The 13377-nt window shown below is 44.9% G+C and overlaps 1 protein-coding gene across 1 annotated transcript in view; it reads right to left on the reverse strand.

Annotated features, from left to right (window-relative positions):
• Positions 1–6709: 6709 nt before the first annotated feature.
• The window catches only part of LOC140365198 (arf-GAP with coiled-coil, ANK repeat and PH domain-containing protein 3-like), a 55903-nt gene continuing 49235 nt past the window's right edge, over positions 6710–13377 (reverse strand). Inside the window, 7 exon segments of the mRNA XM_072451477.1 lie at positions 6710–6893; positions 9328–9438; positions 10521–10630; positions 11582–11701; positions 11703–11800; positions 12643–12744; positions 12831–12923. Coding sequence (XP_072307578.1) covers positions 6746–6893; positions 9328–9438; positions 10521–10630; positions 11582–11701; positions 11703–11800; positions 12643–12744; positions 12831–12923 — 782 coding nt within the window. The 3' untranslated portion in view covers positions 6710–6745.

A 13377-nucleotide genomic window follows, 5' to 3' on the forward strand; every position in this document is an offset into this window, starting at 1 on the left:
TTCTGCTCGCGCACAATGAAGTTGCCCAATCAGCGCAGGTTTGGTGTCTTGGTTGCCAGATTGTCATTACAAATAAACGCGGTTTGTGCGTTATGTTACCGCTGTGTGCGCTGCCGCGCCAGCAGCGCCACTACACTAGTGGCGCACGCTGCGCTTGCACTTCGCATAAGACGGGTTGCCAGATTGGGGGCCCTATTAACGCCTCGGGGCCCTACGCGGCTGCTTAGTTCGCTTATAGGCTGGGCCGGCCCTGACCTTAAGGAGGGGCTAATGAAACTCAAGCGATACTCAAAATACACCCTCTTGTCCGTAAAGTTGTCGAAACTACACAGTCACATTTTACACCCCAATTTATTTATTAACCTTTATACGACTCTCATCCAAGAGTCATTGTCAATAACAGAATTTAGGTTGGGAACTCCGATATTTGTACTATTCTGTGGTAAGACCCGCCCATTGGGCGGAGCCTTCCTGAAGTAGAAAGAGTTGTTTGTTTCAACAGAAACTCCCCCCTTGTATCTACCGAGCTAGCATATTCAGAATTTTTAATGGGCTATTAGAATCCTCTTTGTCTTTGTGAGACCCTGGCTCAACCACCCTGAGTACCTGATTAGCATCTAAATGTCCTGGTCCTGGTCCTCTACCTTTCCAGGGGTTCAGTATACCAGTATAGATACCAGGAAGATTGAGCAGATACCAGTATCTGCTCTTTGGTTCCAACCACCCACTACAGCACAAGCTGGGTGTGATCAGAACCTTACAACACAGAGCTCAAGTTGTGCCCACCAGCTCAGTTAGCTGGTTTATATATGTTTTCAAATATATAAACCAAAAAAACAGCTCACAAAGTTTCAGTTCAGACGGAAAAGTATTCCAAGCTGTGGGAGCAGCTTGACTGAACGCTTGCTTCTCAAAACGCAGGATCTGACCCGTCACTGTCCTGGAGTGGTCAGCAGGCTAAGTTCACACAGGGGTCAGGAAGTTCACCCGTGTGTTGTTTTCACTACACTGATGATCACATGATGTTAGCTCCTCCCACACAGGTAATTAAGACAGTGATAATCAAATTGTCAGGTCTAATCAAATCATAAATCTTGTTGGATTTCTATGGTCTTTGGCCCGTGTTTACAGTCTGGTTGCTAAGTAACATTTAGCAACCAGACTGCAAACAGTGGAATTATCTTTATGTCATGTTTGTGCTCATGTCAAACCAGGAAGTGACATTATAAACATTATCGCGTTTCCCTTTGTTTTACTGTAAAGTCGTTTAATGTGTTACATGGACTTTAAGCACAACTTTAGCCAACAGTTTAGCATTAGCCACATCGTCTACATACAAGTTGTTTAAGTCGGAACCACATCTGTGTAAAAATTAAGAAATTAGTGTCGAAACGTGTTCTCTCTTAAACACTTTAGTCCAGTTGACAGAATTCAAACCTCTTTTTCTCTGGATCCTTCCACAAACGTCCTTTCAACGTACATTATTTGCATTTAATCAGTGTTTTTAATTATTTTTTTTAAATTTAATTACAAATTTTAAATATTTTTATTTAATTACAGATTTTTTCTTTCATTTTATGAAATTACAGATTATTTTTATTCAATTACAGATCAATATTTTTGTTTAAAGGTGGAATGGATGATTTTTTTGGCCCAAATCTGAGTCTCATTTCCTCGTGGCGTGGACTGCCGATTAGTCCTGCCACATATCAATCATGGAACGAGGCTGCTCACCTGCAGCCTCGTTCTGGCTCGTCCCCATGAGAGCAGCACGTTTCCCTGTGTCTACGTTTCCCTGTGTCTAAGCACATTGATCTATCATAATATAGTTCTCTCAGTGTACAGGACAGAAAAGAGACGAAAATCTACAGAGACGAGAGATGCGATGCGATCCGTCGCGCTAATAAACAAACGGACGTGTGGCCACGAGGATTTTCTCTGCAGAAAAGAGTGCACATGCGCACTTCCGCTTGAGTTCTCAAATCGGCGAAAAATCGTCCATTACGCCTTTAATTACAGAATTTTTCATAATTTTTGTTAAATTACAGAATTTATCATTATTTTTATTCAATTACAGAATGTTTCAATATTCAATTACAGAATCATTATTTTTTATTAATTACAGTTTTTTTTTATTATTATTTTTTAATTACAGAATCTTTCAATATTTTTATTCAATTACAGAATTTTTCATGATTTTTTTTTTATTACAGAATTTTTCATGATTTTTTTTTAACGTAGTTTTAAAAAAAAAACTTTAAAAACAGTGTTATCGCGGGTACAACTACATGCCACGATGTTGAAAACCTTCCAAAGCGACAACAGCAGAAAGGTTCCACAGTTAAAACCATTAAAAGTGTCACATGGACAGAAAAGTTCCACAGTTAAAACCATTAAAAGTGTCACATGGACAGAAAAGTTCCTCAGTGCACCTTTAAAATCGACAGAAAAGTTCCACAGTTGAAACCCTTAAAAGTGTCACATGGACAAGAAGAATGAGAAACGACAGAAAAGCCAAAAGCGAGGTTAGTTGCTTTTATTATGTGGTAGTTTGAAATGACACGTGAAAGAGGCGGGGCCGCTCGGACACGTCGTACGACCCTTTACACGTGAAAGAGGCGGGGCCGCTCGGACACGTCGTATTTACACGTTTGTCGACACGCACACACATTTAGACGGTACATTTATTTAACCTCAGTTTGGAAACGCATATGTGTGTACAACGATTAAAACACGTACTTCATCTACACGGGAAAACGACCATCTCCACGGCGACTTTACACGTTCAAACACTTTCCCTTTAGAAATGTCTTTGGCAAAATGGAAATCAAACAAAAAAGTGTCAAAACAAAGGTACGTTTTGGATTTAAAGTCGCGTAAAACGGACAGAATCAGGAACAATGGGCCTTGTTCGTTGCGAGATAGGATTAAAAATACGTCTTCTAGTCACAAGGGGGCAGTAGAGGAACTGGTGTAGCTGGATTTAGCCTGTGATTTACCCTGTGTTTGGATTCAGATTTGTCATTCACGCCAATTGCGGGATAAGGACGGTGCCGTGGCGGAATGTGAGATTAAAATAATGTGATAAAAATATGTAGATAAGAAATAAAATACAATAATAAAACCTCGGGAGTCAAAAGAGGTCCATAATCTTTGAAACTAAAAACAAAAATGTGAAACTGGGAAAGCAATTTTGAATGTTAAACTGAGAAAAAGAAGATAATTGATTTTTTTTTTTTTTTAAATTGACATTGAAAAAATATATATTACTAAAATGAAAAAAAGAAAATAAAATAGGACTTGAAACTTGCTAATGATAATTTTAATGTTTAACTGTGAAAAAGTTAAATGATTTTTTTTTTTAAATAATTGTCATGGAAAAAATAAATATTTCTAAAATCAAAAATCAATTAAAAAGGACTTGAAGCTTGAAAAAAATATTCAAAAAAAATCTGGAAAATAAAAATGAATTAGAAAAAAACCAACCAATAATAATTGTAATGTTTAAACTGTGAAAAAGAAGTTGATTTTTTTTTTATATATAATTGACAAAAAAATTGAAACTTGAAAAGAAATTAATTCATTATTTTTCACTTAAAACATGTCATGGTTCTTTTTTTGCTTCATATAAAACCATCTCAATTTTAGTTTATTTGGAAGTGGATTTGACCGTGGAATGACATTTAGCCGTCCGTGCAAGTGCCTGGACAGAACGCCAAAGACCCCTTCATCCCCGTCTTTAAAGAGGCAGATGGTTTGATGCAGTAGAAGATAATGTTGCTGAAATGTAAATGGTTTTTGCTGCTAGAATGAGGCCCGTTGTTCTCGGTTCTTTTTACGCGACTTTACTCCAGCGTTTCCAGGCGACGCATTAAGAACAGCCACAGAAAAGTCAAATAGACAGAACACAAAGAGACAGAAAAGTGGTCTGGTTTTGAACAGTGGATTATTTACAAAAGAAAGTACACAATCTGGAATAATAGGAATAAATAAGAGTGCTAAGTTGTTGTTTTGGGCGTATAGATATATCAATCTATTTTTGCAATAGTAATTATGAAGTAGTTTTGATGTTATTAAGATCAGCCATAACATAATGACCACAGACAGTGAAGATTCAGTGCTCAAAGTCACTGAGAAGTGAAAAGACACAACCACTGAGTCCAAAATACTGTGTACTGTGTGACTAACCTGGTTTAGACCTGGTTAAGTCCCAGTTTAGACCTGGTTTAGTCCTGGTTTAGACCTTGGTTAGTCCTGGTTTAGACCTGGTTTAGACCTTGGTTAGTCCTGGTTTAATCTTGGTTGGTTTAGACCTGGTTTAGACTTGGATGATTTAGTGCGGGTTTAGTCCCGGCTCTCTCCTGGATTAGTCCTGGTTTGGAACTTGGTTAGTCCTGGTTTGGAGCTTGGTTAGTCCTGTTTAGTCTTGGTTGGTTTAGTCCTGGATTATTCCTGGCTTTCTCCTGGATTAGTCCTAGTTTGGAACTTGGTTAGTTCTGGTTTAGATATACGTTAGTTCTGGTTTAGTCTTGGTTGGTTTAGTCCTGGTTTAGTCCTGGTTTAGACCTTGGTTAGTCCTGGTTTAGTCTTGGTTGGTTTAGTCCGGGTTTATTCCTGGCTTTGTCCTAAATTAGTCCTGGTTTGGAACTTGGTTAGTCCTGGTTTAGACAGATTAAATCCATAACTAACCCAAGGAAGAACCAGGTTTTTGAGAAAGAATCACAGTTTATTTCCAGTGGGTTATAATGTTTTGGCTGATTCTACTAGTACTATCCAAAGCAATAAATAAAATAAAAACATCATAAATTAGCTTATTCTTATTAAGGCCATATGGGAAAACATCTGGAATAACATCAATTAAAGACTGCATTTGACTTTTCACAATCTGTTTCCCGAGAATCTATTGGTCCAACATAAATAAAACACACAACTAAATTGATAAAAATATAAAAAAAATAAGATATGACAGAATTCAAAAAAATAATACTGTAGTTGGGAATGTGCGTGTTGTTTTTTTTCCGTTTTTTTCCTTTACACTGACAGTATCGTCTGTACATGCACAACATTTTCAAGTCTATTTACAGAAGGCAGCAGCCCGTTTTATCACAGCTTCAAATGACAACTCTTCCAAATCCTCCAAAAACAACACAGCTTGTTCTGCTACGTTTTAGCGTTTAAAAAAAAAAAACACAGGTCGCCTCATGCCACGGGAATAGGTCAAAGGTCAAAGGTCAGAGGCTATGTACAGTCTGCTCGGGTGCTGGAGATGAAGGGTAGATCTACAAAGTAAGCACAGTTTGGCTTTAGCTGATGTTTTATGAGGCTGTTGTAGACTGAGGGGAGGTTGCATCTCCACTTTGCTTAAACGGCGTCCACATTGCAACCTTTTGTTCATAAACGACGGATGGGGACTCATTTGTGGAGTAAATGTCATTACGACTATGTCCTGTTTACATTCTTTTACATCAGCGACGAGATCCAATATGGCGGCAGTTATGTGTAGAAGTCGTGCGTCTGGCAGGAATCGACGTTAAAATAAGCTTGGGTAAGGTGCAAAATGTTGGAATTAAATGAGCTAATTACAAATCCAGATGCAGTTCACATTTTAAACCCAACAGATGCATCAACCTGTGAGAGAAGTCTGAAATATGCTTAATAAATACAAGAATCACACGATTGTAGAGTTTAAACTACAAGATAAATAAGACTTTTATGTAGTGTTATAGTGAAATGTAGTGCAATAACTTGGTAGATCTGCCCCAGAAGGAGTGAAAGTATCAGTGCGGCTTTAGCTTCCCCAGAGGTAAAAGTGTTAGCGCGTTAGCATGAGGATAACCCTGATAGAAGACGCACAGAAGCAGATGACAGTGGCAGGGCTCCAGTGGCTGAGCTCCAGTGGCTGAGCTCCAGTGGCTTTACACAAATGGCGTCGTGGTTTCGCACAGTGATGGACACGTGTTAAAGGACAGACCATTGCTTCATAGCACTGGGCCCCGGATGAAGGTCGAAGTAACAGAGTCTCCAGCAGTGACAGTGAACAGCGCGCAGAGTCACAGCCGCAGTCACAGTCAGAGTCGCAGTCACAGTCAGAGTCGCAGTCACAGTCAGAGTCACAGTAGCAGTATTATCAGTAGTAGTCACAGTTGCAGTCACAGTCGCAGTCAGAGTCGCAGTCAGAGTCGCAGTCAGAGTCGCAGTCGCAGTCAGAGTCGCAGTCGCAGTCAGAGTCGCAGTTGCAGTCAGAGTCGCAGTCGCAGTCAGAGTCGCAGTTGCAGTCAGAGTCGCAGTCAGAGTCGCAGTCAGAGTCGCAGTTGCAGTCAGAGTCGCAGTCAGAGTCGCAGTCAGAGTCGCAGTTGCAGTCAGAGTCGCAGTCAGAGTCGCAGTCGCAGTCAGAGTCGCAGTTGCAGTCAGAGTCGCAGTCGCAGTCAGAGTCGCAGTCGCAGTCAGAGTCGCAGTCAGAGTCGCAGTTGCAGTCAGAGTCGCAGTCGCAGTCAGAGTCGCAGTCAGAGTCGCAGTTGCAGTCAGAGTCGCAGTCGCAGTCAGAGTCGCAGTCGCAGTCAGAGTCGCAGTCAGAGTCGCAGTTGCAGTCAGAGTCGCAGTCGCAGTCAGAGTCGCAGTCAGAGTCGCAGTTGCAGTCAGAGTCGCAGTCGCAGTCAGAGTCGCAGTTGCAGTCAGAGTCGCAGTCAGAGTCGCAGTCAGAGTCGCAGTCACAGTCGCAGAATCTGCTCTGTTCTGGGTGTGTGTACTAGCTCTCGTCTATGGTGAGGCAGATGAACTCTTGTATGCACTTCTTGTACTGCTGCTCTGTGGGGCTGCTGCTCGGATATTGACCTGGATGACCCAAAGGAACGTCGGCTTCTCTCATCTCCTCGTTCATCCTCGCCAGACGAAGCCTGCGACACCAGAAGATCAGGCTGTTAGTGATGACGCCATCGCAGTTCCCCGTAGGACGCAAAGTCTTTTTTACTGTAAACAGTGAAGGAAATCTGACTTTAAAGTGATTTTTTTTTTGATTGACAGCTGACACTTTTACTGCCCAGTGTCTGCGTCATCGGCTCATCAGACGAGTCAGAAGCATGATTTAAACACACTTTGAGGAACATTTTTGAAATTAGCTCAATTTCTTCTGTAAAGAGTCACTGGGCGGCTTAAAGTGTAACAAGAACAAAAGACTCTTCTTCTGAACGTCTGCTGCTTGGAATGTTTTCAGTGGCAGTTACGCAAAGAAAACAGCAAATACTTTCGCTTCTCGACTTGTTAAAGAAACACAGATTTGCATTTGAGAAACAGTTTAATTCAGAAGGTTCCATTTACGTTCTAGACGAAGGAAGAGCTGGGTAACTCCAACTAATGCTCAACCGTTTTGGCTCCACAAACGTTCTACGATGTTCTACAACGCTGTACGATGTTCTACAACGCTGTACGATGTTCTACGATGCTGTACGATGTTCTACAATGCTCTATGATGTTCTACAATGCTCTATGATGTTCTACGATGTTCTACAATGCTCTACGATGTTCTACAATGTTCTACAATGCTCTACGATGTTCTACAATGCTCTACGATGTTCTATGATGTTCTACGATGTTCTACAATGCTCTACGATGTTCTACAATGCTGTACGATGTTCTACAATGCTCTACGATGTTCTACAATGTTCTACAATGCTCTACGATGTTCTACAATGCTGTACGATGTTCTACAATGCTCTACAATGCTCTACGATGTTCTACGATGCTGTACAATGTTCTACAATGCTCTACGATGTTCTACGATGCTGTACGATGTTCTACAATGCTCTATGATGTTCTACGATGTTCTACAATGCTCTACGATGTTCTACGATGTTCTACGATGCTCTACGATGTTCTATGATGTTCTACGATGTTCTACAATGCTCTACGATGTTCTACAATGTTCTACAATGCTCTACGATGTTCTACAATGCTGTACGATGTTCTACAATGCTCTATAATGTTCTACGATGTTCTACAATGCTCTATAATGTTCTACGATGTTCTACAATGCTCTACGATGTTCTACAATGCTCTATAATGTTCTACGATGTTCTACAATGCTCTACGATGTCCTACGATGTTCTACAATGCTCTATAATGTTCTATGATGTTCTACAATGCTCTACGATGTTCTACAATGCTCTATAATGTTCTACGATGTTCTACAATGCTCTACGATGTTCTACAATGCTGTACGATGTTCTACAATGCTCTATAATGTTCTACGATGTTCTACAATGCTCTACGATGTTCTACAATGTTCTACAATGCTCTACGATGTTCTACAATGCTCTACGATGTCCTACGATGTTCTACAATGCTCTACGATGTTCTACGATGCTCTATAATGTTCTACGATATTCTACAATGCTCTACGATGTCCTACGATGTTCTACAATGCTCTACGATGTTCTACGATGCTCTATGATATTCTACGATGTTCTACAATGCTCTACGATGTTCTACGATGTTCTACAATGCTCTATGATGTTCTACGATGTCCTATGATGTTCTACGATGTTCTACAATGCTGTACGATGTTCTACAATGCTCTATAATGTTCTACGATGTTCTACAATGCTCTACGATGTTCTACAATGCTCTATAATGTTCTACGATGTTCTACAATGCTCTACGATGTCCTACGATGTTCTACAATGCTCTACGATGTTCTACGATGCTCTATAATGTTCTACGATGTTCTACAATGCTCTACGATGTCCTACGATGTTCTACAATGCTCTACGATGTTCTACGATGCTCTATGATATTCTACGATGTTCTACAATGCTCTACGATGTTCTACAATGTTCTACAATGCTCTATGATGTTCTACGATGTCCTATGATGTTCTACGATGTTCTACAATGCTCTACGACGTTCTACAATGCTCTATGATGTTCTACGATGTTCTACAATGCTCTACGATGTTCTACGATGCTCTATGATGTTCTACGATGTTCTACAATGCTCTACGATGTTCTACAATGTTCTACAATGCTCTATGATGTTCTACGATGTCCTATGATGTTCTACGATGTTCTACAATGCTCTACGATGTTCTACAATGCTCTACGATGTTCTACAATGCTCTACGATGTTCTACAATGTTCTACAATGCTCTACGATGTTCTACAATGCTCTATGATGTTCTACAATGTTCTACAATGCTCTATGATGTTCTACAATGTTCTACAATGCTGTATGATGTTCTACGATGTTCTACAATGGTCTAGCATGTTTGGACTTTGCGGTTGAGAACAAAGGAGTCACGCCGGGGTCAGACTCGTAGATGAAAGGGGTTCTCACAGCGTGACGATGTCGGCGTTGGCCGTCTGCACCGCGATGCTCAGGGGGTCGTGTCCCTGTTCGTCCACCTCAGTTTGAGACGCGCCGCGCTTCAGGAACAGACACACCTGACTGAAGAGAAGAAGAAGAAGAAGAAGAAGAAGAAGAAGAAGAAGAAGAAGAGCTAGTGAGCTATTATGCAGCTGTCACTCAACGTTAATCCGGAGCGATGTTCTGATGTTGGAGAGTTTAGGCACGCAACGTCCCAATGTTCAAGGTCAAAGGTCAAAAACACGTGATGGAATGAAAGCGCTCGGAGCAGTTTTAGAGAAGCAGATAAAGAACATCACGGTTCTCATGACCTTTTGATTCATAAATAACATGTTTCTGAGTCCAAGTGCTGAGGAAATGTATTATTGTGGCATTGAGTGGAAGTGTCTTTTATCTCCCCCTCTATGACAGCTTAAACACACACTTCATATTTAAATTTCAGATTTGATTCAACATTTTGTCCCCATTTGATTGACTTTTTTTTATACTTGTATAAATGGTTGGACACGAGCACAAATATGACACAGGTAGAGGTGATTCCACAGCTGTTACCATAGCAACCAGACTGTAAACAAGAGCCAAACTCCACCTAAATGACACAACAGTTCTGATCTGACACACAATAATACCATAAAACACCTTTATTTAGTCCAACGATGGTTTAAACTGTCAGAAAAGTGTGTCAGTCTAAACTGTGTCGCACACTGATGACATCACAGCGGGATTCAGCTCGACTTCCTGTCAGTTTGCACTCTTTTTTTTCAATATTCCTTCACAAACTGCAACTTAATAGAAGTAAAACTAGGATAAATATTGACTACAGGTTCTACACCACCAAACTAAGTCAGAATTAAAGAAACATGAGAAACTTTCTGATGGACTTTAAACGAAACAATAGCTCCACGGACAAAAAATATGCCAAAAAAGCCACTTAGAATGTTCAGGAGCTTTTTTCAGGCGCGGCAGAAGTGACCGCGGCAGAAGTGACGGAGGCGCGGCAGAAGTGACGAAGGCGCGGCAGAAGTGACGGAGGCGCGGCAGAAGTGACGGAGGCGCGGCAGAAGTGACGGAGGCGCGGCAGAAGTGACAGAGGCGCGGCAGAAGTGACCGGGGCGCGGCAGAAGTGACCGAGGCGCGGCAGAAGTGACCAAGGCGCGGCGTACCCGGTGTGTCCCAGGAAGGTGGCGTGGTGCAGTGGGCCCCTCCCCCTCATGTCCCGCTGGTTCACGTCGGCGCCGTTCTGCAGCAGGAACTCGCAGGCGATGAGAGAACCCTGAGGGAAGATGAAGTCTGCGATGAAGCGAGAACGATCGGAGGAGAAACGTCACGAAATGTGAGACGTTTTAGCCTCCGACACGTGCGAGCGACGTCAGAGAGAGTTACAGAGTCTAAACGTTTCCTACAGACAGTGTCGGAAAGTAACTGAACACCAAAAACACATCTTCAGAATATTATTTTTGAGTAACATTGTCGTACAGTTGCTCGTTAATTTGGTGGTTTTCAGAAGTTACAGTTACTTTTCTACAATCAGAGGAAAACGGTGGAATCTGATCATGAAATTCAGGCTTTGAACGGCAGAATCACTGATTGGCCCAACGTTAAATACATTTTAGTGACATCACAACTTTCTGCAGGTCAATGATATTTAATACAGGTGGAGCAGCTAAAATTATAGTTAAAATGCTGTATTTTGTTCATGTGTCTAGTGATGAACAAATACAAATGATCAGATTAAAGCAGAACTAAGTAACATTTTCATCTTCTTGAATGTCTCTTATTGAATGTGAGTCCTTGGGATGGTTATTTATATATTTTGGGGCATTTGAAGAGTCGCCCCCTGCTGTCTCGGAGTTGAAAACCAGCTCCAGACAACTCTCCTGAGAAACCCTCACTCCTTCTTATGTTTGACAACGTTAAAAGTTTAAAAAAGTGATTTTACCGTCTTATTTCAAAGAAGTTCTCTGTTCTCTGACAGTGTATTTTCACAAGTGAACTGCAGGAGGCGCTACTTAAGTTATTTAGATCTGCTTTAAATATTTGTCAATTCAAATTTTACATAATTCAAGGAAAAGTGGTGACGTCATACTCAGTCATCACATTCTAGAATCTGAAATCCGATAATTCAGTTTCCTGTAACTAAAACACGTTTCCAGAATCATGCCTCCCGACCCTGTGTAGACCCTTGGACATACGTGACCTTTGCCCTCGGGCCGAGCGCACTCACCCCGATCACGGCCTGTATGAGCGCCGTCTTGCCCTCCTCCTCCTCTGTGGAGGCGTGCACGTCAGCGCCGTGGGCTAACGACTCTGCCATCAGCGGCAGGTTGTGCAGACGCGACGCCCGGGTGCAGCGTGGCCCCCGGGTGCAGCTCCCGCGGGTCCTCAGAGTCTGAAGGCTCCTGCTCGATCTCCACCTCTCCACTGGACGACTCCGACTCCTCCTCTGAAGCAGCGAGAAGAACAAGAAGATCAACCATGAGTGTTCTCCTCACAAACAACCCGGACTGAAGACTGACCGGCCCTGGACGTCCCGGTCAGCTAGTGACTGGCCCTGGACGTCCCGGGTCGGCGCGTTGGCCAGCCTTGGACGTCCCGGGTCGGCGCGGTGACCGGCCCTGGACGCCCCGGGTCGGCGCGTTGACCGGCCCTGGACGTCTCGGGTCGGCGTGTTGACCGGCCCTGGACATCCCGGTCTGCTAGTGACTGGCCCTGGACGTCCCGGGTCGGCGCGTTGGCCAGCCTTGGACGTCCCGGGTCGGCGCGGTGACCGGCCCTGGATGTCCCGGGTCGGTGCGGGGACCGGCCCTGGACGCCCCGGGTCGGCGCGTTGACCGGCCCTGGACGTCCCGGGTCGGCGTGTTGACCGGCCCTGGACGTCCCAGTCTGCTAGTGACTGGCCCTGGACGTCCCGGGTCGGCGCGATGACCGGCCCTGGACGCCCCGGGTCGGCGCGTTGACCGGCCCTGGACGTCCCGTGTTGGCGTGTTGACCGGCCCTGGACGTCCCGGTCTGCTAGTGACTGGCCCTGGACGTCCCGGGTCGGTGCGATGACCGGCCCTGGACGTCCCGGGTCTGCGCGTTGACCGGCCCTGGACGTCCCGGGTCGGCGTGTTGACCGGCCCTGGACGTCCCGGTCTGCTAGTGACTGGCCCTGGACGTCCCGGGTCGGTGCGATGACCGGCCCTGGACGTCCCGGGTCTGCGCGTTGACCGGCCCTGGACGTCCCGGGTCGGCGTGGTGACCGGCCCTGGACGTCCCGGGTCGGCGTGTTGACCAGAGACAAACCTTCTTCCGTGACGCTGTCCACGACCGACCCGAGCGCCAGAACGTCGGTGCTGCCGTCGGTGCTGCCCCCGAGCCCCGAGTCGCTGCTCAAACCGGCCGGACCTGAGGGAACGAGACACACACACGACGGTCAGCTGAAGGTCAAGACCCTCGACTGACCGAGAGCGTGACACTGCGGGAAAACTTACTGCGAGGACCGGAGCCGGTGTCGAAGTACGAGAAGAGAGAGTCCAGCTCGTCCGGACAGAACAGAGAGTCGCGACGGAACTTTGCTGCGGCGGCTGGAAGCGAAAGAAGAGCAGATGTTAGAGCGCCCCCTGCAGGACGGACCACTACCTGCAGGACGGACCATTAACTGCAGGACGGACCGCTACGCTACCTGCAGGACGGGCCGCTACCTGCAGGACGGGCCGCTACCTGCAGGACGGACCATTACCTGCAGGACGGACCGCTACGGTACCTGCAGGACGGGCCGCTACCTGCAGGACGGGCCGCTACCTGCAGGACGGGCCGCTACCTGCAGGACGGGCCGCTACCTGCAGGACGGATCACCACCTGCAGGACGGACCGCCACCTGCAGGACGGACCCCCACCTGCAGGACGGACCGCCACCTGCAGGACGGACCCCCACCTGCAGGACGGACCACCACCTGCAGGACGGACCACCACCTGCAGGACGGGCCGCTACCTGCAGGACGGACCGCTACCTGCAGGACGGACCGCTACCTGCAGGAC

This window comes from Eucyclogobius newberryi, unplaced genomic scaffold (assembly GCF_026437365.1).
Source record: "Eucyclogobius newberryi isolate DKJ021-1_F unplaced genomic scaffold, fEucNew1.0.hap1 SCAF_19, whole genome shotgun sequence".
NCBI lineage: Eukaryota > Metazoa > Chordata > Actinopteri > Gobiiformes > Gobiidae > Eucyclogobius > Eucyclogobius newberryi.